This window comes from Salvelinus alpinus, chromosome 6, assembly GCF_045679555.1.
Source record: "Salvelinus alpinus chromosome 6, SLU_Salpinus.1, whole genome shotgun sequence".
NCBI classification, from domain to species: domain Eukaryota; kingdom Metazoa; phylum Chordata; class Actinopteri; order Salmoniformes; family Salmonidae; genus Salvelinus; species Salvelinus alpinus.
The window spans coordinates 27,223,807-27,250,825 of record NC_092091.1 but is presented as its reverse complement, the minus strand read 5'-3'; the positions used below and the strand labels follow the sequence as shown (position 1 = coordinate 27,250,825).

At 43.1% G+C, this 27,019-nt stretch overlaps 1 protein-coding gene across 5 annotated transcripts; it reads right to left on the bottom strand.

Moving 5' to 3' along the window:
• Positions 1-2,664: 2,664 nt before the first annotated feature.
• LOC139578469 (protein ECT2-like) lies at positions 2,665-25,509 on the bottom strand. 5 transcript variants are annotated; one of them, XM_071406103.1, is made up of 26 exons: positions 25,293-25,509; positions 20,607-20,765; positions 20,379-20,458; positions 19,669-19,764; positions 18,829-19,011; positions 18,081-18,170; positions 17,835-17,942; positions 16,781-16,854; positions 16,512-16,642; positions 16,245-16,360; positions 15,808-15,870; positions 14,838-15,063; positions 13,748-13,872; positions 12,641-12,760; positions 12,461-12,529; positions 12,270-12,380; positions 12,050-12,146; positions 11,680-11,761; positions 11,465-11,543; positions 10,193-10,312; positions 9,254-9,392; positions 8,159-8,313; positions 7,119-7,226; positions 6,067-6,207; positions 5,064-5,414; positions 2,665-3,657 (listed from the first exon to the last, which is right to left on the bottom strand). In XM_071406103.1, the coding sequence occupies exons 2-25, from the start codon at positions 20,734-20,736 to the stop codon at positions 5,103-5,105; spliced, it is 2,955 nt and encodes a 984-aa protein (XP_071262204.1). In that variant the 5' UTR covers positions 20,737-20,765; positions 25,293-25,509; the 3' UTR covers positions 2,665-3,657; positions 5,064-5,102. The 5 variants fall into 5 exon arrangements, with proteins under 5 accessions (XP_071262204.1, XP_071262203.1, XP_071262205.1 ...); XM_071406102.1 differs by having other exon boundaries at positions 20,607-20,769; positions 25,293-25,508; XM_071406104.1 differs by lacking the exon at positions 19,669-19,764 and having other exon boundaries at positions 20,607-20,769; positions 25,293-25,508.
• Positions 25,510-27,019: the final 1,510 nt, after the last annotated feature.

Genomic DNA, 27,019 nt, shown 5'->3' with positions numbered 1-27,019 from the left:
CACAAAACTAGTTTCACCCATAAAAAAAAATGTATAAATTGAGACAATTCAGTCAAACAGTCGCATTACACAGACTTGACAGTTAATTAGGGTTGACATTTCTTTGATAGTCAAATACGATTAGATTCATGTAATGGCTCACATGTGTGGACCACAGACAGACTATGACCCTGGAATAGTTCAAATCAAATCACTTTCACTTATGGTGGTGCTCAACTACCGATAACCCTCACCCACCCCCCAAAAAATGAAAACATTTCCACAAGACTTAAGCCCCTACAACATTCTAATCTCACCAAGGCTCATCCTCACAGTTCACCCTCTACTGGCCTGACATATCTGCTTTGTTGTGGAGGAAAGTCAAATATGAAGAGTGTGTCCTCCACCTGGTGCCTTTCCACTGTGGTATTCCCTGGTCTCCCTATGCCTCAGGGCTCCTGCATTGCCTCACTATCCAGTAGACTGCTTTTAGTCTGGCTCTTTGAACGGACTCGTGTGCTATACTGAGCTGCGGTGACATGAATACCAAAAAATGTTGACACCTTTCAAGTGAGTTACCTGAACGTTAATAGGCCAGTAGCTGTAGCAGAAAGTGCCAAATAAGGACAATTACAGTGAGGGAAAAAAGTATTTGATCCCCTGCTGATTTTGTACGTTTGCCCACTGACAAAGAAATGATCAGTCTATAATTTTAATGGTAGATTTATTTGAACAGTGAGAGACAGAATATCAACAAAAAAATCCAGAAAAACGCATGTCAAAAATGTTATGAATTGATTTGCATTTTAATGAGGGAAATAAGTATTTGACCCCTCTGCAAAACATGACTTAGTACTTGGTGGCAAAACCCTTGTTGGCAATCACAGAGGTCAGACGTTTCTTGTAGTTGGCCACCAGGTTTGCACACATCTCAGGAGGGATTTTGTCCCACTCCTCTTTGCAGATCTTCTTCAAGTCATTAAGGTTTCGAGGCTGACGTTTGGCAACTCGAACCTTCAGCTCCCTCCACAGATTTTATATGGGATTAAGGTCTGGAGACTGGCTAGGCCACTCCAGGACCTTAATGTGCTTCTTCTTGAGCCACTCCTTTGTTGCCTTGGCCGTGTGTTTTGGGTCATTGTCATGCTGGAATACCCATCCACGACCCATTTTCAATACCCTGGCTGAGGGAAGGAGGTTTTCACCCAAGATTTGACGGTACATGGCCCCGTCCATCGTCCCTTTGATGCGGTGAAGTTGTCCTGTCCCTTTAGCAGAAAAACACCCCCAAAGCATAATGTTTCCACCTCCATGTTTGACGGTGGGGATGGTTTCTTGGGGTCATAGGCAGCATTCCTCCTCCTCCAAACACGGCAAGTTGGGTTGATGCCAAAGAACTCCATTTTGGTCTCATCTGACCACAACACGTTCACCCAGTTGTCCTCTGAATCATTCAGATGTTCATTGGCAAACTTCAGACGGGCATGTATATGTGCTTTCTTGAGCAGGGGGACCTTGCGGGCGCTGCAGGATTTCAGTCCTTCACGGCATAGTGTGTTACCAATTGTTTTCTTGATGACTATGGTCCCAGCTGCCTTGAGATCATTGACAAGATCCTCCTGTGTAGTTCTGGGCTGATTCCTCACCGTTCTCATGATCATTGCAACTCCACGAGGTGAGATCTTGCATGGAGCCCCAGGCTGAGGGAGATTGACAGTTCTTTTGTGTTTCTTCCATTTGCGAATAATCACAGAAACTGTTGTCACCTTCTCACCAAGCTGCTTGGCGATGGTCTTGTAGCCCATTCCAGCCTTGTGTAGGTCTACAATCTTGTCCCTGACATCCTTGGAGAGGTCTTTGGTCTTGGCCATGGTGGAGAGTTTGGAATCTGATTGATTGATTGCTTCTGTGGACAGGTATCTTTTATACAGGTAAGAAACTGAGATTAGGAGCACTCCCTTTAAGAGTGTGCTCCTAATCTCCGTTCGTTACCTGTATGAAAGACACCTGGGAGCCAGAAATCTTTTTGATTGAGAAGGGGTCAAATACTTATTTCCCTCATTAAAATGCAAATCAATTTATAACATTTTTGACATGCATTTTTCTGGATATTTTTGTTGTTATTCTGTCTCTCACTGTTCAAATAAACCTACCATTAAAATTATAGACTGATAATTTCTTTGTCAGTGGGCAAACGTACAAAATCAGCAGGGGATCAAATACTTTTTTCCCTCACTGTATCACACATTGCTTTACACATGATCACAGACTGATTGTTTTGTGCTAATGTACATTTATTGCTCAAATGGAGACAATAAAAATTGCTGCCATGTCTTGCTTTAGTGTGCTATTCAGGACAACACTTCAACAGAGGGGTCAAAGGATGCTTAGGGCAAGCAAATGGCATCCAGTTAACATTTTCCAAATTCATTTCAGGCAGCAATTTATTGCTTCATGGTAATTTGCAAAGTGAATTCCATGCATTTCTCTGCAGATGCCTACATGGTTCAGATTTTCACTTTTCCCCCCTAAGTAAGGAGGATAATACACCAAGGACATAATACATTAGAAGTAACTGACTGAATAAGTAAATGGATGAAGTTTCTCTTGCATTGTTTATAGAGCAGGACTTTGCTCTGGACGTGAGATGCATGTTAGTTTTTCTATTCCTAAAAACACACAACATTCAATATTGGGCATTTTTATTAAAATTGAGTAAAACAATTCAATTACAAACCATAAAGTGACTTTGCATAATAATAGTCACTATTCAATCAAGATGAATGGGAGATAATTATAAATTTTTTCCATTCATCATGTAAGAGAAGTCGTGAACAACATCCTATAACTGAATAATCCACCAGAAATAAGCTTAACGTTGGATCATGTGTAAGTGTATGGAATACACATAGTGGAAGACAATTATGACAAGAGGTAAATCAGAACAATTATAGATAATGACAGACAAAAGGGAGGCAAATGTACACATAAATAGCAAGAGAAAGAGGATTTGTATATAGACTATTTATAAAATGATTCTGGAAAATGTAGTGTAATGCAACATCATCCCCTTAGTCCCTCCTGAAAAACTTGACAACATAAAACAATCACTTACAAAACAGCAAACAGTACTTTTGTTCCCCTAATCCTGATCATTTATATCATCAAAAAGTAAAAACATTTCAAGAGCTTTATAAAAGCTGGAAACTATAGTAAGTGAAGCCAACAGGCTTGTTCCCAAAAAAACAAAGTAACACATATATTGGCTAATCATTCAGTGAATTATATCCCTCCACGACAAAAATACAGAAAATATGTCAGTAAATATCATACCTATACATGTTAATCAAATGTTCCCAAATGTTTAAGACATGAGGTCAACTTTTAACATTGTAAGTAAACACTAAATACAAGAGTATCCATCTTTCATTTTCCAAGTCACACATTATCTGTATGAACTTGCGTTCATTAAACAATTACAGGATGTGCCAATCTGCAGTAACATTGCCGAGAGGTGAGCTAATTGAATTACAGTGAGTGGTGGACAGTGCAGAACAGCTTGCTGGGTTTCTCTCCTCTAAGAGTCAATCAGAACAGGTGGGATGTGGAGCGACTGAACGTGTGGTACTTCCTCTCAAACATGGACGGCAGGTTGACCATGGAGGGAGAGTGCATCGCCTGGAGGGAACAGAACAGGGACATTAATTAAATTAGAAAATTGATTGGGTTCCAAAACAGAAACGACCCCTCGAGTGTTAGTTTAAGGACAATGAGTTACACTGAAGGGTTAGAGATGAGCAAATGCTCAAGTGAGCACTTAAGTCATTCAACATGAGGGCTTTCTGATCACATGTACACGCTGGGACTCCTGGTGTACCTTTAAAAGCCACGGCACGAAGATGGATTGTCATGTGGTCCGCAAAAGCAATATCGTGGGAAGTGCTTTGTGAAGGATACAAGGTCGTTTTATATGGAAGTCTCATTTAATTACTTTTACATTCAGCTTTCCCCAGTGCCAGTCTGCCTTCCTAGCCAAATGTTGGCATTGAACTAATCGAGCGAGTGATGCCAATACAATATTACTATACTTCCCCCAACTTCCAAAACCATTCAACATTTTGCCATGTTGTAAAGACGTGGTTTCCTCTCTCTGTCCCTGTGCTGCTCATTACTGTGGATGAATCGGATCTATTGAAAAGGAACCTTTATATGTTACCGGGGCAACTTGGGGGAGGCCAACATGAAAGGTGCTGCTGCATAAAAGCAGGGTGATTTCCGGGGAACCACAAGGTCTGGCTGGTTAAAATGCATACATATTTCACCCTCATCAAGAGTCTACCCTAAGGAAACCGGAGTGTTAACGAACGTAGGAGCGTAAACAGGTGTGCGTCATGTATCATGTATCCTCCTTCAGTAAAGCCGTGGCCGGCTAAAGCCAGAGTGAGAGTAAAGGCCAGCCTGAATAGCAACCCAATTTATGCACCAGCACCTTCTCACCATTTGCTTGTTGCTATAACCACCATAACACATTCTCACTTCGACAGGGCCCAGTCAGGTTAATGAGATTTGAGGTGACATTACGGTTTAAATTTGAGGGCGCAGGATCAATAGCAGTGGCACAGCGAGGACATACAGAACAGGAGTCAGGACACGCATGAAGCCACTGTTTCACAAATGCCCAGTGACAGATTGTCAAAAGGCCTGGAGTGTCCATCCAAACACTAAAGCATAATGCTGCACACAATTTTGGATTTATTTAATTAGTGGAAGAAAAATGTAAATCACTGTCACCACAACACATTTATTGTTTTAGAAGCCATAGATCATAACCAAATAATCTGTTGTTGTAAGACACTCCTCCCTTTTCCAAAATGGATCGAGAGGGCTAAAAGCGAGCATCTGCCCGGCGCTGCAAGCTGATGTTAGTGGAGCTGAGTGAGTGAGGTGTGCAGCAGATAAGAGGGAGCCCACAGAGAGCCAGAGAGAGAGAGCCACCACAGCCCAGGAATGAGGAGTTAGTGAAAGAGCCACCACCTATCCCAGTGAGTTAAAAGGGGTATTAAACCAAGCATGGTGATGCTCACGTCAGTCAGCCGCCTATAGGAGGGTCTCTTTGCAGGGCCTCAAGCAGCCTGCCTTGTGGGGTCAGAGGGGACCAGCAGGTCCCTGCAGGCACCAGGGGGAAGCCTCCCTTTGGACGGGACCCTCCAGGTAGGGGGGCCAGCAGAGTAAGGGGGCCTGGTGGGGGTGGGTTGGGGCTTACGGGGGGTCTCCTCAGGGCAGGTTGGACTAGGGGTTGGGTCTGCGGTATGAATACAGACGGGAACACGGAGGCGGGGACAGGGTGGGTGGTCCAGGGAGTTAGAGCGCTGCACCGCAGCAGCAGAGTTCTTGGTAGAACCACTGAGGTTGAATGTTGAGGTGGAGCGGGCCATCTACAGTCACAGAGCAAAGCATGGGGGGGGGGGGGGGAGTCACAGACCATGGGAGAGACCCTGTCAACTCATAGGTCAGACTCTGCATATCACACTTCTGCATCAAGTTGCACTTAAAATCCCTTTTTAATAGCAAAGTTTGAGTGCAGTACCTTTCTTCAAATATTTAGTATTGTATGAGTCATCTTTTCCATTCTAATAAAAGGAAGTATAGAAAAGGTCCGAAAAAGACTCAGAGATAAAATAAAGCCTGACTTGATGTAGTTAGAACAGGAAATAAATAGCTAACTGAATAAAAAAGGAGAAAAGTTCAAAACAGTCATGTGTCATCATTAATTGAAAAACTGAAGCCGTTCCTTCAAAAGGAAAATGGCTTGCACTGGCAGAACAACAATTTCACCATTAGACGTCAACAATCACCTAATTACGCAACCCTTTCAGGACTATGCTTTGGAGAGCGCTGCAAATTGATTTTCAGAGAAAAACAAGGTACAATTAGAGTACCCATCTGAAAATCCTAAAATGACTCAAGATTCTTCTGCCATTGCTCTTTTATCTTGCACTATGCCCCTTTAGCCTCGACTTGATGAGACAAACCTTGTTCAAGGCCTGGACCTTTGAAGTAGACGGGTGGGTGGGTGGATGGACTTACTGACAGGGTGGCACTGCTTCCAACGTGGATCATGTTCTCTGAGCTGGGGCCAGGGCTCTTGTCATCGGAGGTGCTGTTGGCCATGAATGCTCTCTGGATTACCCGTTTGGGTGTTTTGGTGAAGGAAAACGCTCTCGTTACCTGGGGGTTAAACAGTCAAACACTCAAAACCACCCTGAGACTCAAAATTATGTCAAGATGACAACAGTGGTAGGCCTGATTACCGACAACAACGAGACAGCCTATTAGGGAGGAGGTCAGAGACCTGGCCGTGTGGTGCCAGGACAACAAACTCTCCCTCAACGTGATCAAGACAAAGGAGATGATTGTGGACTACAGGAAAAAGAGGACTGAGCACACCCCCATTCTCATCGACGGAGCTGCAGTGGAGCAGGTTGAGAGCTTCAAGTTCCTTGGTGTCCACATCACCACCTGCCATCCAGGACCTCTGTACCAGGCGGTGTCAGAGGAAGGCCCTAAAAATTGTCAAAGACTCCAGCCACCCTAGTCCATAGACCGTTCTCTCTGCTACCACACGGCAAGCGGTACCAGAGCGCCAATTCTAGGTCCAAGAGGCTTCTAAACAGCTTCTACCCCCAAGCCATAAGACTCCTGAACATCTAGTCAAATGTCTACCCAGACTATTCACATTGCCCCCCCTCCCCACCACTGCCACTCTCTGTTGTAATCTATGCATAGTCACTTTAATAACTCTACCCACATGTATATATTACCTCAACTAACCGGTGCCCCGCACATTGACTCTGTAACGGCAGCCCCCTGTATATATTGTTATTTTTTTACTGCTTGAATTACTTGTTACTTTATCTCTTACTCTTATCTGTATTTTTTTGAAACTGCACTGTCGGTTAGGGACTCGTAAGTAAGCATTTCACTGTAAGGTCTACACCCGGTTATATTCAGCGCATGTGACTAATAAAATTTGATTTGATTTTGAAAATAGCTCTGTTTAACAGTCAGCTTGTCCAATATCCAGCATGTGCTTGTGTGGAATACAGGAGAGAGATGGGCTAATTCGGAGCCCATTTTACCTTCTTTGAAGTTTTCTTGATGACTCTAGAGGCTTTACTCAGCGTGCTGTCCATATCCTTTGTGCTCACTTGGACAGAGTCAGGCTCAGTGCACTGAATTAGATCTTCCTGTTTAAAATAGAAACAAGTATAAATACATTTCCAGCCCATTCTGCTTCGCTGTCAAAATGCATAGAGTGAGAAACTGTTGTCTGTTTTTACATGCAGCTGGAGCTCACTGGTTGGTATTCAGGGTGCGGAGAGAGCCAGTGAATCAATTAAGATAGCAAGGCCAGCCTGTAGTAGAGGTTTAAGTCGCCACCTAGTGGACAGCTCACCCCTGACAGCTGGGACTGGCTGGGCTCACCTCCGAAGCTTATTACGCCTGTTTTTAATTATGATGGGAAATACACGTCTGTCTCCGGGCAGCCAATTACTAGTTAGCTTCCTCATTCAAGCTCTAATACTACATCAGTGAAAAGACCTGTGGAGAGATAAAACAACCCATCTATGTCTTTAGTGTTAGTTCTAGTACAATTCCGCTTCTAATTACATTAATCTGTCTTCCAGTTTAACCACAGAGGACAATCTAATAGGATTGAAATGACCAAAAAGGCCACTCACGCAACATGATATGTAAGTGTACTAAAACTGGCACAAATAATTGCATTTGTGTCCTCATCAACCTCTAAAGAGTCCATACACCATGTTCTGCACGAGGACACCAGACCGGTGAGGGATGCCTTGGTCGCTTCAGCCTGTCTGGCTGTGTTAATGAGAGGAGCAGACAGACAGGCAACATGTTTTTTATTTTATTTTATCGTTATTTTACCAGGTAAGTTGACTGAGAACACGTTCTCATTTGCAGCAACGACCTGGGGAATAGTTACAGGGGAGAGGAGGGGGATGAATGAGCCAATTGTAAACTGGGGATTATTAGGTGACCGTGATGGTTGAGGGCCAGATGTGTTGCAACATGTGTTCTCAGGAGGAGCCCTCCAACCCAACACGATGAGCCTATAGCGGCTCAGTGGACCACTGTCTCACTCTGCATCTCTCACCGCGTCAGCCTTACAGATAGTGTTGGCTACGTGTCGACAGAGCATCTTCAGCCAGGTTGACTTCACCGTATCCTCAGTGGTCAGCTGGAAGCTGAAGAGAAGATTCTCCTGTTCCGTGGGCGGGTGCACCACCAGGGCAAAGGCATTATGGCAATCTGAGAGAGAGAAGAGAGAAAGAGAAATGAGCAAGGTTTGGACCACTCAAAAATGTCAATAGTCTAGCTGGCAAAACTAATTGTTGAAAAACATGCATCCCATTTCTCTTTAAGACGCATTGAGGGCCATCTCTGGTGTATCAACATACACTGCTTGTAATTATAGTACATATTGACGGTGAAATTAAACCTAGCAGCTCCATTACAAGGCCAAACAAGCTGAGTCACTGCTAGTGGGAGAGAGGAGAGATGTTTGCTTGATTATGTCTGGGATGCCATTTCAGTCCGTGTTGACTCCAAATATTAGGCTATCCAGTATGCTTATGAATAACATTTCCCGATACAGGGAAAACGGAATGGAGCAATATACCTGCTCAGGGAATGTGTATCGACCCAAAAGAAGCACAAACAAGGAGTGGTCATGTTGCTTAGTAATGGATGTTAAACACTGTGAGGTAGGTAGGTAAGCAGGCCATCAGACTGCTGAACAGCTAACCCTAGCCGTCTCCCTACAGATCTGCACCTTAGAGACTATTTCCACCTCATTATCGGCACCTTAGATTATTTGCACTGACTACCCACACATCCAATCCTTACACAAACACACCCACTCAGAACTCTCACACACACAGACACAGTCAACGCTGCTGTTCTATTATATACTATGTATTCCACAGCGTGACCAAGACATTACCTACTTTATATTTCTAAACACAGTGTAATACAGTCCATTTTTACTATGTTCACAACCTCTCATTTTTGACCTGACTTTTATTATTACTGTCTGATTTTCTGCATTGATGGAGCTAGCCCATAGCATTTCTTCGCACCTTTTATCCCTGCTGTAAACTGTGTATGTGACTAACAGCATTTGATAGGTAGGTAGGTAGGTAGGTAGGCAGGCAGGTAGAGAACATGCCAGGGGCTGGGGCTCACTCACCCTCTGTATCCTGCAGGTCCAGGACCCTCCTGATCTGGGACAGAGGCATGAGGGTGATGTGTTTGAGTTGGGCTGCAGATCGCGTCTGGCCCAGAGGGCTCCTGAATGTGCTGATCACCTTATGTCTCTTCCGGGCAATCTGCAAATACAGACACAGTTGAAGTATGGAAGCCTCAAGCCTTCACCCCTACCTAATCTCTCTCTCCAGTGAAGTGAAGTGAAGTGAAGTGAAGTATGTATGTATGTATGTATGTCAGGGGAGGTAGTGGTTAAGCTGTGACAAATCGATAGGGCCTTTTATAGAAGGTAAACGGTCCCAGTCATTAGCATGTGTTTAACTGGCCTGTGTGGGGGCTCAGGCAGGGGTTGGGTCTGTCCCATGAAGGTATGGTGATATCTATTGGGGGTAGGGGAGATCTGAATACAGAGGAGCTAATCAATGAATAATTGAAGAGTGCAGCCCCTGCTCTCCCCATGCTCATTACCAGGCTGCTCTGACACTCCTGAATCAGGCCGCCTCGCCCACACCCATTCTGGGTTTGATTGCTAACCCCCATTCTAATGCAACACTTCACTAATTAGGAGCCAGATAAGAAGCTGTGTCAGCAACGATAGATTGCACACCCATAAATAATCAGCCAGTGGGGCTCTTTGCTACTGAATTTGCATTTTCTTAGCATCTCAAGTCCCAAAGATTTCATAATGTGGGGGGGAATAGAGGACGGGCAAGATTTTCTCAAATGAGCAATGGCATTAACTTGGAGGGCGTTTTGGGTGTATTGTAAAGTTATAACACCTAAAGCCATATCTGGGCCATCACTAGTCAATACGGTGAAATGTTGACCAGGGTTAAAATATTCAGCATATCATTGAGCCTGGCTGGAGTGTCAGATGAGCAGGTTTTCAATGTTGGTATTACTTCATTGATGTGGGCGTTACCTCAAGACAGTCATTGAAGAGAAAGAGTGTGACGTGCTCGCCTCGGTCACAGGGTTTGTCTCCCAGGGCGATGGTCTCCACCCTGTGGACCAGGCTGCGGTGGGACGAGAGCAGGTTGGCCTGAGGAGGAGAGAGAGAGAGCGAGCAGACGGGATGAATATCACACAACCAAAAAGACATCCAGCAACCATTCGTGAATAAACAAACAAACACGGTCACCAGAGAGAGCTTCATGATTCAATCACAGGCCTCATTTAAAGCGCCATATTTGGTATTAATGGGTCTAACTCTACAGATTGGTCATTTCACTGCACGGCTGATGGAGAAATTTCCATTTCCAGTCCCATTATTCCTTTAAAACCCTATCATCAAACTATGTTTATTCATTTGGATGCTCTGCTTATCCAAATCAAGATAAATAGAGCTATACTCACAGCCCAGAGCCAAAGGTATACTAATTCACTCCCTCTAGTCCCAACTCATCTCCACTATTATCACCTGAAAAGCGGACTTCGGCACACAGAAAAGTAGTTTGGTACACACATACACAGCTCTACACAAATTCTCCACACACACATTATCAAGTTAACTCCAGCGCAATAATCCATGAATTACAAGCTATAAATGTGCAGTGAACAGTGCGAAAAATGCATCCTGTGGAAATTAGCTGAAATAAATAGGGATATCAGGGTGAACGCATAGGGAGAGGCCTGGCCGTTATGGTGCTGGAGTACAGCCATTAACGCCGTTGTGGGAGAGGCCTGGCCGTTATGGGAAAGGCCTAGCCGTTATGGTGCTGGAGTACAGCCATTAACGCATAGGGAGAGGCCTGGCCGTTATGTTGATGAGGACAGCCATAACGCCGTAATGGTGAGAGACCTAGCCGTTATGGTGCTGGAGTACAGCCATTAACGCAAAGGGAGAGGCCTAGCGGTTATGGTGCTGCAGTACAGCCATAACGCCGTTATGGGAGAGGCCTAGCCGTTATGGTGCTGCAGTACAGCCATAACGCCGTTATGGGAGAGGCCTAGCCGTTATGGTGCTGCAGTACAGCCATAACGCCGTTATGGGAGAGGCCTAGCCGTTATGGTGCTGCAGTACACCCATTAACGCCGTTATGGGAGAGGCCTAGCCGTTATGGTGCTGGAGGACAGCCATTAACGCCGTTATGGGAGAGGCCTAGCCGTTATGGTGCTGGAGGACAGCCATTAATGGATTAGAGGCTCAACAAAGCGTGCCACATTCCAGTGAAGAAATGCACAAACAACTTACAGGGCAGCCGTCAACTTCATAGACGACATCAAAGATCTGCTTCTGTCCCTCTATTTTCCTCTTGTCCTCGTTTATGTGACTGGGGGGGCCAAATAAATTCCGTTAGCCAACTGATGCTACAATCACTTTATGTAAATGCATGGCTAATGAATGAGGCTTTAACTTAATTACAGCAAAATGCTTCATGCATGGCCGGTAGTGCACAGTTGACTCACGTCATAACTTCCTTGAGTGATTCGATTGCCTTCTCCAAAGTGATTTTGTCAGGGTTGTTACAGGCAGTGTGTTTCTTAATATCTGCAAAATAGATGGGTCAATGAACATTGACATATATAATTGATAGAACAGTGAAAAAAGCCAAGGGCAAACAACTGATATGACCGACAGATTTATAACACAACTGTGGATAAAGGCGAGGAGCATCTATCAGTATTTCCTGTGACATTTTAGTCGGAAATCAAGCGCTCTCTTCATATGCAGGTGAGGAGAATGCATTATAGTTAGTACTTCTATCATGCCACATATGTACCATGTTGCTCAAGATTTGGCTGTCAAGTGTGTTTGTGTGCGCGTGGTGTAGTCTACCGTTGAGGAGAAGGGCGACGCTAGGCAGTCTCTGCACAGGGCGAATCAGCAGCTCCACCAGCGTCTGTCGCCCACACTCGGGCTTCGCCTGATTGATCTGGAGGCAAGAAAAAAGAAAAGAAAAAAACACTGCTGTTGAAGCAGGAGGAGACCTGACAGACCTAAACCTACACTCACGTGGATGTATACACAAATGTACATCGTCTCAGAGGTCACATACCTTGAGGAAAGCATGGAACCTTGGTTTCTGCTTCTCACACCTCACTATGGTCTCCTTGCTCATCTCAAAGAAGTTGACGAATGGCGGGTAAGCCTTCACCAGGTCTTTAGACTGACAGACAGAAAGGAACTGAGTGAGAATGTCCAAAATGGCTCAATACAACATTCAGAACAAAGGCCTATTATACTCACGTATTTGAGAATGATGTCCCCGACACTCTTGTTCTCAGACCAGTCCATGACCAGCTCCTCCAGATCGGCCTGTCAAATCAACCCAATAAGCAGAGAGACAGAGGGCGTTTAGGTGACTTCACTGCAGATTAAACTCTTGTTCAGGTCATCTTGGGACATTTCAAGGAGAGAAGTGCCCACCTTTATTCTGGTGTGTACGTCGAAGATCTCTGGGATGCTGCCAAAGATAGTCTTGATTTCTTCCGGAGCCAAAATGGGTCCACCAACTTGGCCTTCCTTTTCCAGGGGGACTTTGAACAGCTAAAAGGAACAGACGTTTCAGGTGAGACTCAGACTTAACCCACTATTCCCTTAATCAATACATACACCCCCAATACAGACAAAACTATTCAGTCTGAAATAGTGAGTCCCATGAGAATGTTCATAAAAGTAGAAAGCCAAATCATTTTAGAGTGCAGGTAAGTATTAATTATAAAAGACCACCCTGCCTCCCCATCATCTTATCAAAGACATAGAAAACTCAAACAGTGAAAGTAGGTCCCCTAATAAACTACAAGAAATGATTCCCATTAAAAAGTCCTCTGATCTAGTAAAGCTCTATTCAGCTTTCCCTGTAAAAAGTATAATCAAAAGGCTCAAAATGGCCTGGAATTACCTTCTAATAAAAATACATTTTAACAAGTGCCCAACATGTGTGAATCATAATGGGATAATTGGTATTCAAGCCCACTTCTTGGCAGGCCAGTTCATGGACTGACTTCAGAGGGCAGTGGACATGGGGTCAGCAGTCAGTGTTAAAGACCATCCGATGTGAAGCCGGCCATCTGTCTCCTGGGCTGGCATGGTGCAGTGGGCATGGGACAGAGGGGACACTACTGGTGACTGCATACGAGTGAGGGTGAGTGGGCATGGGTCAGGGTGAAAGAGAACAAGGTGATGTACGTGGAAAAGTAGAGTACACTACACCATTTAGGAAATATGGTAATGAGGTTTGCTGAACAACTTCATTCTACTGGTATCATAGTAATGCTGTAGCGAGCAGAGGAGGAAGATGTGAGAATAGGAGCGATGAGACAAGGACAGGCCTGAGGTTTGGGTCGATGAGCAGCAGAGAGCTCTGCAGTGTGAGTGGGAGCCTGGCTGGCTGACAGTCCTGATGCGCACAATCCTATTCATTTTCTCCCCCACTGGTCACTGGACTCAGGCACCAGTGGGACAGCCTGATTAGGACCCTAGCAGCCTCGGTGATGCTAAGTGAGCCCAACATCCACAGCAGCAGCAACAAACCTGCAAGACTGTGGTGAGAATATCCACATAGTTGCTCTCTGTCTGGTACAACTCCTTGGAGACCTGCCATCTAGCCGACTGCTTCAGGACAGCAGGTGTAGAGCTCTTCAAGGGCCGGGAATGTTCTGGAAGAGAGCCAGGGATCGTCAAGAGGTGAATATTGATTGAGACAGTGGAGAAAAACATGTTTTCTTTTGACTACCCACAACTTTTGTACTTATTTTGACTTCCTGCGTGTCTCATAGTTTAGAAAATTGAGATTCTGACATGCAAAGTGAAGGCTACTCTTCAGAAGACTTGGGGCTTTTATCTTAGCTAGTGAGAATAGTTCCAGAATCCAACTAAATGTATTTCATATAATCCCATTCCTTCATATAATTTCATCCTCAACTATCCAGTCAACTCTCCAAGCTTTAAAGCTCAACCTACTATTCTTGCACCACTTTGATCATCTAGACAGTTCTTATATAATTTCTAATATCATGCCAAATCGGATTTCCCCACAGTGACAGTTCAACTGAGTGACCCTTCATCTCCTGGCATTCGCTGAGACAGACTGACTCCTGTGACGAGTCCCTCCACGAACCCTCCCCGGTCTGTGGCCGGGGACTGGCTGAGGACACACTCCCTGTCCTGAGGGCCCATGGGGGCCTCTGGTGTCCCTGCTTCCTGCTGAGGGGTGGCAGTGCTAGTGCAGTGGAAGGGCCTCTCTTTGTCCCCTACTCATCTCCCTGGCACTCATCCTCCTCTGCCTGTTGGCCTCAGCACAGCACCTCCTACGCCTGCTGCTCTCTACACTGTGCTCTGAAAGACAGGGTGTTCAGTCTCTTTGGGGGGAGTTCAAACAGAATATCAGAGCGTGCTGGTTCTTCCTGCCTCCCCCTGCAACAAGCAGTGACCGCCTCCTTAGTCTATGACAGGGCTGACATGAGACACTAATGATGCTATAATCCCTGTCTGTTTTTGCCTGCATTAACTTTTAACGAGGCCAGAGGCGCTTATTAACCACCGTTGACAGGCTAACACCCAGTGTTACCAGCCCTGTGACATGACATGTGTGGCTGATGAGTGACCGTGGCTCCTCTCTCACCTGCCAAGGCCTTGCAGGTCTCGGGGGTGTTGGAGATGTCCAGCAGAGAGCCCATGGACATGGAGTGTTCGGCAGAAGGCCTCTTGCGGGGTGGAGGGAAGGGGGAGATCTCAGTCTCCTTGGTGAGCTGGGCCAGGGTTTCCCGCAGACGCCTCCTCTTCCGGTTACTGTTGGGTGTGTTGAGGGACAGCAGGGACACAGCCTTCTTCAGCACAGGACTGTCCATCTGAGAGTAGGAGAAACATGGGCATGTCAGATGAGGGTGTATGGAGAAAAATGTGTGTAAAAAGAAGGATGGCACTGTGGTGGAAAGTCATCTCTGATAAACCAGAACTAAAATCTCACGTATTTTGATCAGATGCTCGATTAAGCTCTGCAGGGTAGAGGTTCAAAATTGTGATGAGATTTGTGAAGCTATAATTTCACCTCGTTTATCATCCGTCTGCGCATGCAAAGCAATTACACTTATAAGTGTCAAATCAGTGGCACGGTATCAAATACATGGTTTCCAGGTGTTTGTTGCAAATCCATTTGCTCCGTTCCGGCCATTATTATGTGCCGTTCTCCCCTCAGCAGCCTCCACTGGTTTGCAAGCGCACAATACTACAATTATTGTGAATACTCAGATTTATATAAATTTGATTAAAACGTTAACATGCTTTCCAAGAACGCTTTCTCTTACAATCCAGACATGGACTTTGAAAAATGCAGAGCATTGCCAATCAAAATAAACATTCTATCACAGGGATCATCCTATTTTTGGGGAGCTTTTTTGATTTGGACAAAGTTCGTATGTGAATTTTTTTTGTATTTTATTTCCCAAACTCACTTCACTCCCTCCAAAGAGGGATACTCATGAGGATGTGCGCGACACAGTTTATAGAATCTTAGCAGTGTCCATTCCACTGTATAGAGGTTCGTGTAGGGGCATTAGGAGGATGAATCAGATTGACTGACAGACAGAACTTACCTTCTGATAGAAGTACATGGACTCTCCTGCTCGGGCATCCATCTGTATCGTTCCCCAGAACCACTTGAAAAAGCAAAGAAACATTTTATTGATACAAGGTGGGGAACGCCAGTGCTCACTATCTCTGCTCAAATGACTTGTCTAGTCGAAAGGAAAATTAAATATTGATCATCCAAGTGAGGCAAGAGTTTATCAATCAATACAACCAAATACATTAAATAGAAATGCGTATTTGACATACTCCTTAGAAGAAAACAACAAGGCTCATTTTCCCAGACTTGACAATGCTTTAGAAAATTCATGAATTTGAGGCACATGAATTTGAGGTATTATGCTTCAGTCAGACATACGGCTGATCTGGGAAATGTTTTATGTTTATGTCTGCCTACCGCCAGTACGGTGATGTAAGCTGACACCTACTACATTGAAGTGCTCACCTCCTGCTTGACAACATACAGTCTCTTTGATGGTACGAATGGCAGCTCCTTGACAGAGTTTTCCTCCACCACCATGTGAGTGCACTTCTGATCACCAACCTCCAGGTGGCTGCCACCTTGGAGAAACACAAAGTTTTAGAAACTCCAAAAGTACTCCATAATAGAAGGGAGGATAATGTGCTTGCAGAGTAGCTTTTGTAAAGCCTAGATATAACATATGAAGGAATAAAAAAGAAATACTGAAAATGTAAGACCTCAGGCTAATACCATGTTTGATTGTCCTTTCCTCCATGTTGGTCTTGTCTTCGTTTGAGAAGCCCAGGAAGCTCAGCACACAGTCTTGAAAGGGGGGAACTTTGAATTCAGTGCGGAACTCTTCATCACCAGCATGGAAACTACTGTAAGAACAGGTGGTTGTCAGCCCTCATACATGTACATTATACATTGATGTACAGACATATGAACGTGAAGACCACAATGAGGATTGGGAATGCAGTTGGCTTTGGCCATTGTCTGTAGCGTGAGGAGATACTTACACATCATCTCTATGCTCCCAGGCCTTATGGATCCATGTTGGGGTGAGGATGGGTGTCCCCATACACACAGCAAGCTAGAAGAGACACAGAGAGGTATGTCATATTAGGAGGTATATGCCACATACTGGGGTATTATGAAATACAGACTGTACGATTTTCAATTCAGTACCTTTTTGTGGGGGCTCCCTAAAGCTCGGTGAGTGGGTGCTACTGTTTATAACTAGAAGTTCATTTATTTGGCACATCTTAGAAAGTTATCTTCAGATCAGGGCTCCAACTATGCATTTGGTTTGCGAACTAAGTGGCTAACTTGCAAGATCCAGCTTCTTGGTTAAAGCAGAGACAATCCCCTCCTGGATCAAGATCCATGCTGCCTACATTTGTTTTGTGGATTATTTAGTTTTTTTTACGTCAGGAAAGAAAGAGGCCCTTGTGTGCACTACCAGCAATACGATATACCCCGGTATCACAGGATAATTGGGGTGCTTGTGGTAACAGCTGGAGAGGAATGAGTTGAATGGTATCAAATATATCAAACACATGGTTTCCATGCGTTTGATGCCATTCCATTTGCTCTGTTCCAGCCCCTCAGCAGCCTCTTATGCCCAGTATGGTACAGAAACTACTCTTTAAAAAAGAGGATTGAGGTGTTTGGCCCTCTTTTACAACAGCTGTAGGCTGTGTGCCAGGTACTGCAAGAGGTAAAAAGCTCCTTCAAAAGCCAAGGATGAAAAAAGGCATGTGTATTGAAACAGATCTCATTCTTGTACTCTGTTAAGTACTCACTTTCCAATGTAAAATGTCTCAATATGTGTGTTAAGAGAGCTAGGCTACTTTCCTGTTTAAAGTGCTGGAGCAAAACATCTAAACAAGTTGAGCTTTCAACTCAGAAAACGAAGGGGGTGGAGAAAAGCGAACAGAACCACTGAATCAATAAAACAAAAACTTCAGTCAGCAAATGAAATGTCATGTGGGGAAGAAAATAAATCACATGGATTAGGTCTATACATGAGCTCTTCCAGATGGAAGGAATGGTTAGGGGTGTTTTACAAACCTTGTATTTCTCGCCATGAGTGGAGTACGCAATGAGATGGGTGACTTTAGTGCTGAAGTCCTTCCGAATGGTGCCTCCCATGTGATGCACCAGATTCACCAGGTTTTTCTGCAGGGGTTGTAGGCAATGAGTGACATTTGGCACCAATACATATCTCTTAGCATTAAAAAGCAAACAAAACCAACATGTTTTGGTACTTGGTAGTGCTACAAATAATGACAATCAGCTTGAACGCATTCCACTTACAACTTCCTCTTTGTTGCGGAAACCGGTGAAACACAGCGACAAGTTGAGCATGGTGGTAGAGTATAGAGGACGAGAGGAAAATGGCAGGGGCTGTGGGAAACAACAAACAATATAGTTCTTATAAATCTCAGATATTGGAAACATTCCTCATGCATCCTTTCCTCCACTGCTTTTATTCATTTTGGGGGGGGGGGGGTTCTTTACTGGTCAGTAGCAAAGCTGTATGAAAGGCCTATGCATTTGTAAGTATGTGTGTGTTATGTTGATCTCCAAGTTACCAGGCTCTGTAGATAAGGGGATAGATGCAGAGATCATTTCTCATTCTGAATACGGCCATATTTTAAGTCTTTTCAGTTTTTAGAGCTGTGATGCATTCCTTCATAGATCTACATTCATCTTAGAGAGGTGACTGGTGAGGTTTGCAGTGATCTGTGGCCAAGGGTGTGTTCATCTTCCCCAGTAATCTGACTGAGTTGAGCAGGTGCTCTGCTTAGACCCAGACAACAGTGATGCATTTCTCAGGGTTCACGGGAACAATCAAAACCCATCATATAAATCTACTTAAACTTGAAAGCACAACTTTTCCGCCATGTTTTACTTCATCTCCCGTTGCAGGCAGATGCTAAATTGCACCATAACAGTCAAAACCTCATAGCTTGAACCGGCGAGGAGTGATCCACAGCCGAGCACTGCGAGTGCCATCCCAGAGTGAGAGTATATTTCAGGAGTGATTTGCTCCTGTCCTTACCTCCTCTCGTCCCGCACAGTGCAGAACAACCGGGGGGCCCACGATCCGGTTGTCATGTTTGTAAAGATAGATGTAGTCAGGAGAGGCAAAGTCTTTGAGCACGAACACCGTCTCAAACTCTGTGTTTTCTCCATCTCCAAACTCTTTGACATCGTCGGTCTTTATGCAAGGCACGTTGATATCCTGTGGATTAAAAAAGGTTGCTGTTAATGTGAGTAGGGACACACAAGCAGCCCTTTCATATCAAAAGAGTAATTTGATAATCATGATATTATATTGCAATATGAGTGATACATTTAAAGTAGGTGAGTTTAGAGCAAACGGTAAACATTGAAGTTCAGGTACTTGAAAGCCGTTCATTAATTTGCAGAGAGACAGACCGACGCTCACCATGACATTGCTCAATGCCGCATGAAACAATTTCCAGTGCTCACTCTGGTGTTATTTTGATTCGATTTAACTCAGTAAATTCAGTCGAGCAGAAATTGAATCAAGAACACAGCCTATATAAATCAGAGATCATTGAGCTGAAGAGAGAAATTATGTATGATACCTGTAAACCGTATTCATAAAATACATAATCCCCCACAGAATTATTGGCACCATACATCAGAAGACAAAGCATTAGAGGAATACACAGTGTGAACGTGTTAGATCATTTTGTTAGAGACATCTAAGCTTGGACACCAGGTGTTAACAGTATAAATCTGTGACATTTACCGGTAATTGTGAGGATACTGCTGCAGCTACACACCAATCACCTTGAGATTGCCCATGCAAAGAGACCCCCCTTGATGGATTAAAGCATGCAACACAATCCAAGCCCGAAAAAAGACCTACCATATTGACTATAGATTTTATCAATTTCTCTCCGGTCTCAGCACCCGGTTCTCCTCCTCTAATCTTAACCACTGGGACTTCCATTATTCTGACGGCCTGTAAAATGAAGCATTGACCTCAAGCTGGCGACACCAAACTGACAAATTCTCTGAACAACGGGCCTGTGTCATTACAACCCAGAAGGCAAGGACTTCAAACAAATGTCAAACGCTATCCGGGGGGGAAAGTTCTGCTAAATTAATAAAGTTGAAAGCAGCAGGTCGACTTTTTTGTCGAATCACTCAGCAGACTGCCCCCTCTGATTAAGCTGTCAACGAATGTGCCACTACTACAGATTGGCACACGAAATAGATCATTTAAAGAAGCCTTCAGATCTAAAAGCTCCTCGGTCGCTCAAGAGTGAACCTGTTTTATTCCTACAGTTGAGCCCTGTGCCGTAGCCTCACGTTCACAGACAAAGTTAACCTGTCTCCTCCCCTTCATCTACACTGATTTAATAGGTGGCATCAATAAGGAATCATAGCTTTCAACTGGATTCACCTGGTCAGTGTAGGTCAAGGAAAGAGCAGGTGTTCCTAATGTTTTGTATACTCACTGTACTCATTATTCAAAAACAAAATGAAAACAATCACACGCAACAAACCATAATGCAATGATGTTTCCACAATGACAACACATACAACTGGGCTCAAACCATTAGGGCACGGTACCTGCAGTGCTTTGACAAGTGCTCCATTTCTGCCAGCTTCTCCTACAAGAACAACTCTGGTTTCGACCCGAGGTAGCATCTCTACAAGGGAATAGAGGACCAAGGGCACAGTAAATCTCAAAGGTAATGTGAAAGCAATCATAAAACGAAGTTCTTCCTGTTTTGAGTGACAGCCTCAGGTAAAAAGCAGTTAATATCACACTGATTGAGAGAAGGGTGAAACTCTTGCCTTCCATGTCTTCAGAGCCCAAACCCAGCAATACATCCTTAGTAGTCTCAGCCATCCTGGAGTCATACACAGAGGAGTCCACCAGCAGGCTCCGAGCCATCCCCAAAGTAACTATGCTGCTGTCAGCCATGGAAGTGTGACACGGGTGGTGGCACAATCCTGTCTAAACAATCAAAAGTTAGTAAAGTCAGAGCTTGAGGAGAGAGTGAGGTGTCAAATGCCAAACCACTTGGAATAGAAATGATGAAAATAAAATGTGTGTAGCCCATTTTATACCCAAGTGGAATTCGGGTCTTATAACATATAGGCTACCCACCTTGGGAGTTATTTGACAACCTGTGCCTCTGCCTGGTGATACTTAAACCACGATTGAATGTATATCCGTAATTGGTAGACGGTTGTAATTAGTAGGCTGTGGTAAAAGTCGCTTAGATGCAACCACCTTCCTTCTAAATAAATTCCAAACATGAATTTCATGTGGTATGTTCGCTTTGAGCATACACCTGTCTGTTTTAGCTAATCAGCCTTGCAATATGGGCACCATGCTATCGCAGACGAGAAGTAGAATGAAGCATGTGCGACCAAACATTGACATTCATGTTTAGCATTTCCCCTATGATTTTTTTCTTTAATTCAGTGGTGACAAAGTTAGCGTGGGGGGGGGCATGGCCAATGCCGCAGTCTGTGACCAAAATTTGAGTCTGTCCTCTTGGCCGCAGAAACATTTTGCTGTTTTAAAGCTAATATCCTGCAATTCTACACATTTTGCCATGGCTTATGCGGTGTTCTTTTGCTATCTGAGTGACCCAGACATAAAGTCAAATGGGGGAGATTTGCCTCGACTGTCTAGTTTTATTTTAGTGATTGCTAGACATCAAATATTATCTTATTAAAACAAAACTCCATTATCTTTTCTACAATTTATATCTGGTTTTAGTTGTTTAAGTAGTAGATTTTTTTAATTATATATTTTGGAGTGGCGGCAACGAATATAGGGGAAACACTGGGAGTGGTAGTGTCTAACAATTGGATTCGATTATTTATTGGGCAAAGCTCAGTGATGCATTCAAGGACCTCCTAATTAGAACTTTCTACTGATTATGGGCATACCGTCCAACGTTGGACACGCCCTGATAAAAAGGTACAGTCATTTTCCGCGTCCTTAAAAAGGTAAATTCTAAAAATGCTCAACTTTATATCCATCATTTCCAGCACCACCCCAACATTAACATGTGAAAATGGCACATTTCTAGGATTTGTAGTAAAAAAAGTGTGCATTGTGATTTTAACCAATTATGAGTAGGCATTGCCTACTAATTGGTTAATGATGTCATTGGAAACACATTTTTTACTACAAAACAGAAACACCCCATTTTCACATTCAGTTGAAGTCGGAAGTTTACATAAACTTAGGTTTGAGTCATTAAAACTCGTTTTTCAACCACTCCACAAATTTCTTGTTAACAAACTATAGTTTTGGCAAGTCGTTTAGGACATCTACTTTGTGCATGACAAGTCATTTTTCCAACAATTGTTTACAGACAGATTATTTCACTTATAATTCACTGTATCAAAATTCCAGTGGGGCAGAAGTTTACATACACTAAGTTGACTGTGCCTTAATACACCTTGGAAAATTCCAGAAAATTATGTCATGCGTTAGAAGCTTCTGATATGCTAATTGACATCATTTGAGTCAATTGGAGGTGTACCTCTGGATGTATTTCAAGGCCTACCTTCAAACTTAGTGCCTATTTGCTTGACATCATGGGAAAATAAAAAGAAACAGCCAAGACCTCAGAAAAAAATGGTATACCTCCACAAGTCTTGTTCATCCTTGGGAGCAATTTCCAAATGCCTGAAGGTAACACGTTCATCTGTACAAACAATAGTACACAAGTATAAACACCATGGGACCACGCAGCCGTCATACCGCTCAGGAAGGAGACGCGTTCTGTCTCCTAGAGATGAACGTGCTGTGGTGCGAAAAGGGCAAATCAATTACAGAACAGCAGCAAAGGACCTTGTGAAGATGCTGGAGGAAACAGTTACAAAAGTATCTATATCCACAGTAAAACGAGTCCTATATCGACATAACCTGCAAGGCCGCTCAGCAAAGAAGAAGCCACTGCTCCAAAACTGCCATAAAAAAGCCATACTACTGTTTGCAACTGCACATGGGGATAAAGATCGTACTATTTGGAGAAATATCCTCTGGTCTGATGAAACAAAAATAGAACTGTTTGGCCATAATGACCATCGTTATGTTTGGAGGAAAAAGGGAGGCTTTGCAAGCCGAAGAACACCATCCCAAACATGAAGCACGGGGGTGGCAGCATCATGTTGTGGGGGTGCTTTGTTGCAGGAGGGACTAGTGCACTTCATAAAATAGATGGCATCATGATGTAGGAAAATTTGGTGGATATATTGAAGCAACATCAAGACATCAGTCAGGAAGTAAAAGCTTGGTCGCAAATGGACAATGACCCCAAGCATACTTCCAAAGTTGTGGCAAAATGACTTAAGGACAACAAAGTCAAGGTATTGGAGTGGCCATCACAAAGCCCTGACATCAATCCTATAGAAAATTTGTGGACAGAATTGAAAAAGCGTGTGCGAGCAAGGAGGCCTGCAAACCTGACTCAGTTACACCAGCTCTGTCAAGAGGAATTCACCCAACTTATTGTTTGAAGGTTGTGGAAGGCTACCCGAAACATTTGACCCAGGTTAAACAATTTAAAGACAATGCTACCAAATACTAATTGAGTGTATGTAAACTTCTGACCCACTGGGAATGTGATGAAAGAAATAAAAGCTGAAATAAATAATTCTCTCTACTATTATTCTGACATTTCAAATTCTTTAAAAAAAGTGGTGATCCTAGCTGACCTAAGACAGGTAATTTTTACTAGGATTAAATGTCAGGAATTGTAAAAAAACTGAGTTTAAATGTATTTGGCTAAGGTGTATGTAAACTTCCGACTTCAACTGTATGTTGAGGTGGTGCTCGAGATGAATATGAAGTCAAAACATTTAGACATTCCCCTCCTGTGAGACCCACGGTTGCACAAATACAAGGTCTCTTAAATTGCATCCTGTACTATAAAATTAAAAATGTTACATTTTAGTCATTTACCAGACTCTCTTATTCAGAGCGACTTACAGGCGCAACTAGGGTTAAGTGCCTTGCTCACGTGCACAGACAGATGTTCTTATCTAGTCAGCTCGGGGATTCAAACTAGCAACCTTTTGATTACTGGCCCAACCTCTTAACCGCTAGGCTACATTGTTGTATTAGTAGCCTCTGAAACGTTACAAACTTGTCTGATACCACACTGGTACCCTAGGCAAGGATTTATTCAGGGTTTTTTTCTAGATAAGATGGGCATGGTCGGCAAGGCCCCCCATCTTGGCGGCGAAGAAAAATGTTGCATCTTTAAGCCAATTTCCTGCAATTCAACATTTTCTCAATGGAGTTTAGAGAAATGTTTGCAGTTTAAAGTTAATTTCCTGCAATTCTACACATTTTGCCTTGGAGCTGAAAGAAAATGTTGCGGTTTTAAAGCTAATTTCATGCGATTCTACAATACATATTCTGCCTTGGAACCGTGAGAATTTTGCTGTTTTAAAGCTAATTTCCTTCAATTCAATGTATTTTGCCATGACCAATTATTATGCTTAAAGTAGCAATTACAAAATCAATACTGCTAAATTCATTGTTTTTGGAATTTTCAATTCTCCCAGACTGTCTATTTTCATTTTGATGTTTGTTAGTTCTCAAAGACTATAGTATTGAGGTAGTTTTGGAAATGTTGCAAAAAGGAAACATTGGGCTTAAAGGGGTGCCAAACTGAGACATGGTAGACAAGTCAGGGATTTGGGAAGGGTAACATTCTGCAGATATGGACAACCAAATACTTCAAAGAATAATTTTGATGATGACCCCCCTACACATCAAAAGAATACAAAAATAAAAAATGGCTTATGGTCTCAGAATACTGCCATTAATCTTATGGTAAAGTAAAATAAGAGGTTCTCTCTCCAAGTTCAGCCAGAAAGAAAGAAAAACACAAATATTACTAAAAAGGAAGTTAGATGTTCTCCATACATAGAAATGTTTTTGATAACCAATCCATATTTTAGTATTTGGCTAAGTTGATAAATATAGCTATTTCTGTCAAAATATGACTTAATTTCAGATGAATATACCATTACACAATATGTTATATCACAAATCTTTATAGAATTTCAGTTCTAACGACAAAATTGTAATTCCATTGAAAACCAATGTTGCATTTAAGAAACATTTCCAGAAAACTATTTTACAAACATGACGTAACAACGTTAACGTAACAGACGTCCCGACCCCAGTTAGCAACATCTGATTAACTATGTAACGTTAACTAGCAAAACAACACAAGTTCAAGTGTATTTATGACTGCATTAACGTACAGTGAAAACCCTCGTCAAAGACTAGCTAACTGGTTGTTTAACAAAAACGAACCAGGCTGGCTAAACGTTAGCTACTGTACATTACCCTACACAACAACGTGTTGTTACTAACGTCAACTAGTTAAATGAAACCCTAACTAACGTTAGCTAGCTAAATTCGTTAGTGTGCAAGCTAACTAACTACAGTACTTAATAAACATGGTTGCTGGAAAATAAACAAATGTTAAGACTTACATAAACCGTCGGAATTAACAACAAATAATCGCAGGTGACAGTGGTAAACTGGCTAGTCGACCAGTTCAGCTAGCTAGCTAGCGGCTGGCTAACTGAATTGACACTGTTAGCTATCTGTAGGTTATTGCCGTCTCGAAAAAGTAAATATATATATTTGCGCGTGGATAAATCTGTCAACTCGCTCAATCTGAATTCAAAAAGCAAGGCAAACAAGGCGTCTGTAATCTGATTGGACAAGAATGGGAAAGCCTGCTGAATAAGCACTGCGCGGCTTCTGATTGGCTCGTGGATTCAAACTACAATGCCCACTGGCACTGCGCAGGGCATAGGCGCTCCGTGGGCACAGGGTTGGCTACGAAGTTATACACAACTTTTCATCAGATATTCTTCAAATGTATGGTCCGCTTCTATTATAGAATGCCCTCATTAAACATGGGCAAGTTAATTTAAATAAATCAACTTTCTACGTCATTAAACCTGGGCAAGTTCATTTAGATAAATGAACTTTCTACGAAGTTTAACGGGAAATCAACTTTTCAGACTTACACACAGGCAAGGCTTCAAGACAGAATACCTGTAGTACAGGCCTACATCTGCCTTTCCCTGTTGCCATCAATGAGGGTGGGTTGCGCCAACATGGTTTAAATTAATATAGGTTTAAAGTGAAAACTAAACTTAGATTAGAGGAAGGATTTAAAAATTTGGTGCAACAAGATTAATAGATAAACCTTGATTTAACTTAGGGATAGGCGTCACGTCAACGGAAACCTTGATTTAACCCAATTTAAGAGTTAATCCATGCGGGGCCCTGACAGTTTGTTCACAAAGTTTCTAACTCCAGAGCTGCAACATCGCGAGTCTTCCGGGAATGCTTGCGAAGAGACTAAACAGACCAGGCCGATGATTTTTTATAACTAAATCAATATAGGCCACTGCCTGTAGTTTCCAATGGGAACAAATGAGTCATGGTGGGCAGAACTAGAAAGGAGATGGGCAGGACCAAGCACGAGCTAGCGAGATCTTATTGGTCCGTTATAGCATATATCTGCATATTTCCGTTATGGAACGCCTCTGTGAAGTGCACTCGTAAATAACGCGATGTTTGTTACTTTGGCAAAGGGTAAAGTTTTCTTAGCCCACTCTGTTCATAACATATTCTAGTTTTGGGAACAGAAAACTGTATTGAGATCAAATGTTTAATCGATGAGAAATGTAGCAGAATGTCGGCCAAAATCCATCTTCTCCCACTGCCGGCCAATGCGCTTCCTCCCACTACCATATTTGGTAGTGAGTGGAACGCCAAGTGAATGCTTCACATTATACATCCGGTGAAATATCTGTCTCATTGTTATATCTGTGGTTTGGGAAGTCAATGAGAGAAGTGAAAGATTCTTCCTTAGTTAATTTGATCGAACTCTAAAGAAACAACCTAGATTCGACTCAATGTCTTAAGTAGTTGAACATGTTTCTACTCCAACCTCATGAGTGAAAAACTGACACGCTTTAATTTTCGTAAAAAACAACTTTATATCGAAAGTGTCTGATTTGACGGCTTTGACGACCTTTAGACCCGATGACGTGTTTCTAACGCTTGAGCTATCCAACGTTGCCATGACATCGCCTACACGTGTGATCGAGAAGCAGTTTTAGCTAAAATATTCATAAACTTTTCTGTCGGTGGTTTTAGCCTATCGTCATACTGTACTGTCTTCGGTTTGTTCTAGGGG

What these genes read in the sequence shown, in the direction of transcription:
- LOC139578469 (XM_071406103.1), bottom strand. Translation starts at nt 20,736, where the DNA reads ATGGCTGACAGCAGCATAGTTACTTTGGGGATGGCTCGGAGCCTGCTG. An exon ending in CGTCGCCCTTCTCCTCAACG is followed by an intron (nt 11,762 to 12,049) that starts GTAGACTACACC and finishes TCTATTTTGCAG; the next exon opens with ATATTAAGAAACACACTGCC. An exon ending in TCACTCAAGGAAGTTATGAC is followed by an intron (nt 11,544 to 11,679) that starts GTGAGTCAACTG and finishes TGGCCCCCCCAG; the next exon opens with TCACATAAACGAGGACAAGA.